The sequence below is a fragment of the Akebia trifoliata genome, unplaced genomic scaffold, assembly GCF_017979445.1.
Source record: "Akebia trifoliata isolate Shusen 1 unplaced genomic scaffold, ASM1797944v1 Contig00286, whole genome shotgun sequence".
Classification (NCBI taxonomy): domain Eukaryota; kingdom Viridiplantae; phylum Streptophyta; class Magnoliopsida; order Ranunculales; family Lardizabalaceae; genus Akebia; species Akebia trifoliata.
Genome location: NW_028236934.1, coordinates 1027 through 8558, shown reverse-complemented (window position 1 = coordinate 8558; position 7532 = coordinate 1027). Strand labels below are relative to the sequence as shown.

Genomic DNA, 7532 nt, shown 5'->3' with positions numbered 1-7532 from the left:
CCTCGATCTCTCCTCATTTGCCCCCACAACCTCACCTCCCTCTAATTTTTGCCCCCAACACCCCCTTCAAATTTTTGTTGATGACATTGCCTCTTGATTGGGCCTTCTCACATACTAATTGGAAATGACCTAAATATCATTTTCTTCAACTTCTAACTAAAAAACTCTAAATTTCTCTCTAAAACCATTCATATTCAAGTTCTTTAACTATACAACTAACCATAATTTGCCCCTACTACAAGAAAATCTTAGCTCCGCCCTTGGATATGAGGGATAATCCTGAGGTCACTTCAGTATTATTCTACTCATCCAATTTTATTTTCTTTTCAATACAAGTCTAACTTTAAAGTGGCAGCCTGCTTCAAAATTTTGGAATTTATTTAACACCCTGACTTTTTCATCAATATTCGGTATGCCTCCTTGGATACACCCATGTGTAATCCAAAGAAGAGGGTTCTATTAAAATTTTGAAGCGGACTGCTTGCTCCAAATTTTTTTTGCTTCCTCTACCATCATTTTTTCAATAATTTTCATTAAAATTTATTATCTTTCAAACTCTAGTAATAATGATAGGGTAAATTGCCAAATAATTATCAAAGTTTTTAAAAATTTCGAAAGTGTCACATGTGTTGATACAACTGCCACGTAATGTAGATAAAATATTATCAAATTATTAACATTACATAATAGCTTTGTCAATATTAGCAACACTTCAAAAATACCAAAAACTTTTGTAATTATTTAGAAATTTATCAATAATGATATAAAATAGAAATAAAATATTTTTCTAAGTTGACATTCGAATGTATACACATCCATACGAGTTCCATGAGCTGTCAGCTTGGAGTTGAGTTTTTATAGTATATCCAATACCACTCGTTGCCATCTATGGTCATGGATTCAGATATTTTTCATTTTAGACTACTAACCGATATCGAGAGCGGAGTGGGCCAAACTAAACTATTGTGACACATAGCATTTATATATAATTAAAATGACGGTGCAGTGTGGGACCCTGCAATTTGCATGATGTAGAAACCACAAATACGCTGAAATTGTAAACAACATCAACATCAACATTTAAATAATTATGTACGCGTATGCAGTGTGTACTAGTGGGGGTTCCACACACACCAATCAATAAAAGGTCACAAGCATCCCATTCTCACCCACACAGCACTCCCATGCATGATAACGACACTTCAACATTGACCGTTATCAACCCTTTCCACCCTTTTAACATTTTTTCACAAATATTATATTGTTACTAATATCTAATATAAAATGGGAGAAAAATAATAATAATAACAAAGTGCCCTCATAACGGTGACTTTGGCAAGTTCCAAGGCCGTTATGACCGTTATTCTTCTTGAAATCTTTGTAAGCTATTGAGAAGTAAGATTTGCAACTTTATTACAACTCAAGATTGGCACAGAAACATTTCTCTTAAGCAGCATATAGAGGAGAGAATGATCTGTATCACCAATTGTTTCCCATTGTTTTTGCTGTCAGTTGTACACAAATGATACAGAGAGATTACAGAAACTTCTCATGAATTGCTTTCCCCCTCAAGGTGTGTGTTCCAAGCAATCAAAGAGAAAACTTAAGCTATTCATGATTTATAAAATAATCCGTTGTTCGAGTAAAGATCATCTAAGAAAAAGTGTTGGAAGAAGTAATATATGTTCCTCGTCAACCCCCTCAACAAATTCGGATTGTGCATTTAGAGGAGAAGGAGAAACTATATTTGGTCTGTCCATTCTTGGTTCCACAGTAGCTTTTGTGGATCATGCTTACCCAAACTGGAATTCTGTATAATTTCCACGAATTGGTAAATCTAAATCTTCTGTTTAAGAACATGACGCAATTGGACCTTCTGGCTTGCCATCCTTGCCTCCAAAAGCTTCTCCTTCAAACTATTTTGTTCCATGCCTACTTGCCATTCTACTCGACCTTTCATCCCTCGAGATATGTGTGGATTTCCCGAGTCAGAAGAGCTCCACCGCGCAACCAAACCAGATGGACTGGGCCCACTTTCACCTGACCCTCTGTCCGGGGAAACGATTCCTCCATTTGAAAGGCTTTCATTGGTTCCCTTGACTGAGATTATTTTGCAGTTGTCACCCTTACTTGGATTTGATCTCCAAAGCCTGCAAATGGAAGAAGCCTTCTTAGATTTCCTTGTCGATACAGAGAATATTTCACTGACTTCAGTATTTGGGGTGTCACGACCTGCATTTTCTTCCCATTCTGTTCTGCTCCCAGACACGTTACTATCTATACTGGTTCTGTTAACAGATGGGTCACTCCCTTCAGAGGAATAACTTGATCCTTGCTCCTCGGTGCGACTTGCAGTTTCCCAACCACTCTCATCTTCTTCTATAACCCTATTCTGACAAATAAACCCATTAGAATATCTCTTCATAGGGTTTTTACTGAACCCATTGACTTCAGGACTCACGTTATGGATCTTAGAGCCATGACCCGGGGGGCTGTAATCAAGGCATGGTTCAATCTCTCTCACTTTAGGTCCACCAGGCTGGATATCTTCAAAAACAGGGAAGATATCCTCCAAATTTGGAGGCTCATAAGAGAACTCCTTTACATCATGAATCTTTACTGAGCTGGCCGCCTCTCGAAGCAATTCAGTTTCTCTCATCTCCATCATATCCTCAGTTACACCTCTTGACCTTAGAAATGCCTCCACATCTTCTATAAGTTTGTTCAATTCAGAATACTTCTTTTCAAGAGTCAGCTTTGCATCAATAAGCTTCATCTGGACTCGTTCTTCACGCCAGACCTCAGCCATCTGCATCATCTTCCTCTCTTCTTCCACTTCTTCACGTATTATCATGGATTCCCTCTTCATGGCTTCAACTTCGGCCTTGTCTTCTCCAATCTCTGTAGCAAGCTCATTACAAACTTCCTCCATTAGCTCTCTGGCTTTTCTCTCTTTCTCATAATCTTGCATGGATCTCTTCGCGGATAACTTGGCCTCAGCAAGTTCATTCACCAATTTGGAATTAAAGATTTCTAGTCTATGACAATTTTTCCTTTCTCTTTTCAAATCACTCTTGACATCATTAATTATTGCACGGATCTTTTCGTGTTCCCTGCTCTGCCATGATGCCTTCTCCTCAGAAACTTTCCTCAAGAAGTGCTCGACTTTTTTCTTTGAAGACTGGCGCTCAATCTCAAGCTCATGGATGCGGGTTCGAGCCTGTTCAAGTTCTGATTGTAGAGAAGAAACAACTGAGACAGTAGCAATTTGTTGGTCTTCAAGAAGCTTCACATGGTTGTAAAACCTGTAAACTTCATCTGATGTTTTCGAGCAGCCAGGGTCCCACTTTGTTGCTCCCTCCATTGCATAATTGGGAAATGATAAAGAAGGTTCAACCTAAATACAAACGGTCAGCTATTAGACAAGGCAAAAGAATCAAACAAGGCAAAAAGTAACATTTCTATTATTTATTGTGCAATTCTAGCACACACAGTTGTTTGAAAGCAGGGCCAATCTCATAGGAGACTTGAAGTGGGACCCATTGAATGGTGGGTCCTAAATATCACCCAGCATCTACCCTATGTAGAACACATTAAGGTTTCTGCTAGTCCTCCCCCCATCCTGCTTAGTATTCTATCTAATCCCAACAGGCCAAGAACAGCTCCTGATGAAGTCCATAGAAAAGAAAAGAAAAAAAGTATACCTTGGACAGAATTCCATTCTTTGGAGTAGAGAAAGAAAGAGAACTCTGCAACATATCCTTGGCATCTGTACCAAATTTTCTGTCATTCCTAGAACATCGAATTGGGGTGCCTATATGCCCAACACCAGACTGCAATGCAGAACAAATTATTAGAGAAAATTCAGAAAATTTTGAAATTGATGAATAGAGTTCTTGATTTCAAATTAAGACTTACAATTTCAAGATTTATGCAGAATTATATACCTTTTGAAATGCTGTCAAAGGAAACATTGAGGTACCCCTTAACTATACATATCTAAGAAGGAAAAAAAATAAAAAAAATAGGAAATGCATTTTAAAGAAAAAAGAAAACTTCAACCTTCAAGAAAACCCATTATTCAAGCTCATCTGATCTATCACAAACTCATTAGAAACCCATTTGAACTTCTGAGAACTTATACTCAAAACAGAGACAGATGGTCAAAAGATCCGAACTACATTGAGTTAAAAAACCAACAAAAGAATAGGTCTTTTCAGCCAAATGGATTGATACCAAAGAACTTACAAACCTATAATTATTCAGTGAACTAAAATTTTCCAATTTCCACCTTTTAAGAAGAGAGACAGAAATCCTAAAAACTAATCCAAAACCTCCACACAAAACCTAGAAACTTGATCTAACAGAACCAACAGAATAAAGATTCTCTTTTATTCTACACATCTTAGCATAAACAGGAGCTCATGGGTATCAAAAATTACTAGGGCCACTCCTTCAAAACCCTAAAACCTATGATCCTAAAGAATGCAAAAGAAAAAAACATCAAGATTTGCAATTAAAAATTCAAAGCAGCAAATCAAGATCGAACATTTATCATAATTTTGCTCAAACACCCTAAAAACTATGATGCTAAAAGAATCCAAAAGAACAAAACAGTAATATTTGCAACTAAAGATTCAAAGCAGCAAATCAAGATCGAACATTTATTAAAATTTTGCTCAAAAACCCTAAAAACTATGAACCTAAAGAATCCAAAAGAACAAAACAGGGCAATTTCCACTTAGAGATTCAAAACAACACATCAAGATCGAACCTTTATCAAAATTTTCAACCGAAAACCCTAAAAAAGGCACAGATCTTGAAAAACCTAATCGAGAGAAAGATACCTCGAATCCTAACCGATCTGACGCCATCTTCTGGAAATCTCGACTTTCTCCTCCACCATCATGAACCTCCGGCTGCTGCAACAACCAAAGTCCGGCAGCGAGCTTCCTCGCCGAAGCTGAAACCTCTCTGCCATTCTTCACTTTCCGGCGACATTTCCGAGAATCTTCCAGAGTCTTATCATCTGAAATAGAGACATCTCCATCATCCAATTTCCATCTCAAAAGCGGAGTTGAAGGTCCATTCCTCTTCACCGCAGAAGTTCTCTCCTTCTTCAACCTTATTCCGACGCTAGAAAAACTAGGGTTTCTGATTTTTCTACGATGGGATTTTCCAACGTTCTTTATCTCTTGAAGAGACGAATCTGGTGACGTATTTAGGGTTTTTGAAGACAAAATCTCCAGGATTTCCAATGGAAACTGACTTTGTCTTGATGTCTTCATTTTCTCGCTGCCATTAGAGCTTGATGAGAGTTCCAGACACACACACAGAGAACTGTAGAAACAGAGCCAAAGAAGAAAAAAAAAATTAAAAAACAAAAAAAATTAAAGCTTCGATAGGCTTTGTCGAGAGAGCGCGTATATCGCATATTTTTATACGGATAATCGTACATACATACAATCCTCGAATTATATGAAATTACATGTCAGTCCCTCCTGACACCACGTGGATCACTCTTATAGGTCCTCTTGCCCATTTTTGGATCTTGCAATGGTATTTGTCGGACACACAGAATCAAGTCAATAAGTAGAAAGAGTCATAACTGGACTCAAAAAATTTCACTCGATCTGTACGTGGATTACTTGACAAGGGCGCAAAACCCTAGATCTTTTTCTCCGGGATACACAAGAAAAAACGATTAACGATTATGTGTCTTTATCACATCAGCTGAGTACAGATGAGTAAAAAATTCGAGTCATGATATCATCAGTGAAGTAGAAATGATTTAAATTTAATTTTAAAATAAGTATCACAACTAACATATAAACTTAAATCATTTCTAAAAATAGTAAGAATGATTTTTGAAAATCAATTTAATCATCTTTAAAATGGGTTTTTGAAGTCGTCAACTATTTGTTGTTCTCTCTTGCAAAGATTTTTTAGGACCTTGGATTGGAACTTGACTTTGTACCTCGTTTTCGTATTGTCTTTCACTCTTTTATCTTAAAAGGTAAATCATTATTCTTCTTGTTCCTCACTATATGATTGTGAAAGATATAATAAGGTATAACTAATTTTACATGTGTTTTGAATGAGTACGTGGACATTATCATCAAAATAGAAAAATTGAGTCGTGATAATGTAACTACCCCATGTGGCATAATCAATCGACTACCTGACGTGACAAGTTCGAGAATCGTAGATCTGCCCTCATCATGATACACGATTACCTCAAGATACACTTTATTATGGGGAAGGGCAGTCGTGTATCATAAGGAGCACATATATACAATTCCCCAACTTGTTACATTAGGGTAGTCGATTGAGTTTGCCACGTGGGGTAGTTAGATTATCACGATTCAATAGAAAAATCTCTTTGTAATATTCAAATAATACACTAGATATCATTTCATGATGGTGATGATGATGAATGCTAGAAATTAAATCTACATAATAAAACATAATTGAGTTGAAACAATTGTGTGTGACATAAATGTTTCATTATCTATAGTTTTGTGGATTAAACCTCTTATTTAATTATAATGTCATGGGACCCATTTTATTTTTTTTATTCTTTACCTCGTATAATTTTACTATATTTTCTCTAATGTCCCTTTAATTCACTTTATCACTTTCATTTTCTACTTTTTTAATCTCAATTTTTTTTAATAATACTCCTCCAATTCTATTTTTTATTTTCACTTTTACCCCTTTAACTCTAAAGAGAATGTCACCTCTTATAACTTTACTATATTTTCTCTTTTACCTATTTAATCTCAATTTTTTTTATATTAACAATACCCTTCTAACTTTATTTTTTTCGCTTTTACCTCCCTTAACTCGAGAAAGGACACATGTGTTGTAGGCACGAGTGAATTCTAGTATCTTTCTAAAGATGAAAACCACTACATTCTTTCAAGGGATAATAAGCACCATGATATACAACAGTAATCCTTGCACATTTTCATGACCTAAATCTACAAAATAATATTAACCAACATCACTAAACAAATTAGATATTAGTCGCCTATAAAACCCTAATACATCAATGCTTTGTTAGTACTCAACCCTCCATTCTTGGAAGACAAGTATCAGATCTAAATTCTGATATGATCTCAAAATTTGTCGAGTAATTCAAAAGTCAAGAGTATTACATGTTTTTTATATCAAGAAGCCATTTTTGAGAAGAGTCATGTTGGAGTGACCTCAAGATTGTACCTCATATCTTACTTTCCTGACGTGGAAATGTGTAGAAACCATAAATGCTTTTCATTGAGATATGATTGAAAAAGCATTTATGTTCCTATGCACTTCCAAGTTAGGAAAGTGAGATATTAGGCACAATCTTGAAATCACTTAGGATTATTCTTTTGAGAAATGAGGCAATATACATTGTGTAAGGTAAAAAACTAACCGTAAGCCATGTTTGGTAATTAGGCTTACCTTTTAACAAAAATATCATCCAGTCGTAACTCCCAAAGTGAACAACTATCTTATGAGGGTTTCTTTGATAGAAGTTAGAAATA

General features: G+C 35.9%; 1 protein-coding gene across 1 annotated transcript; it reads right to left on the bottom strand.

Annotated features, from left to right (window-relative positions):
• Positions 1–1299: 1299 nt before the first annotated feature.
• On the bottom strand, positions 1300–5401 carry LOC147381722 (uncharacterized). The gene is made up of 3 exons (XM_086430046.1): positions 4848–5401; positions 3705–3833; positions 1300–3397 (listed from the first exon to the last, which is right to left on the bottom strand). The coding sequence occupies exons 1-3, from the start codon at positions 5286–5288 to the stop codon at positions 1838–1840; spliced, it is 2130 nt and encodes a 709-aa protein (XP_086286172.1). The 5' UTR covers positions 5289–5401; the 3' UTR covers positions 1300–1837.
• Between the last annotated feature and the right edge of the window lie 2131 nt (positions 5402–7532).

Bases quoted from the DNA above. Each gene is read 5' to 3' on its own strand.
- LOC147381722 (XM_086430046.1), bottom strand. From the start codon at position 5,288: ATGAAGACATCAAGACAAAGTCAGTTTCCATTGGAAATCCTGGAGATT. The intron at 3,834-4,847 runs GTATCTTTCTCT...TCTGCATTGCAG, and splicing joins CAGATCGGTTAGGATTCGAG to TCTGGTGTTGGGCATATAGG. The intron at 3,398-3,704 runs GTATACTTTTTT...GTTTGTATTTAG, and splicing joins AGAATGGAATTCTGTCCAAG to GTTGAACCTTCTTTATCATT.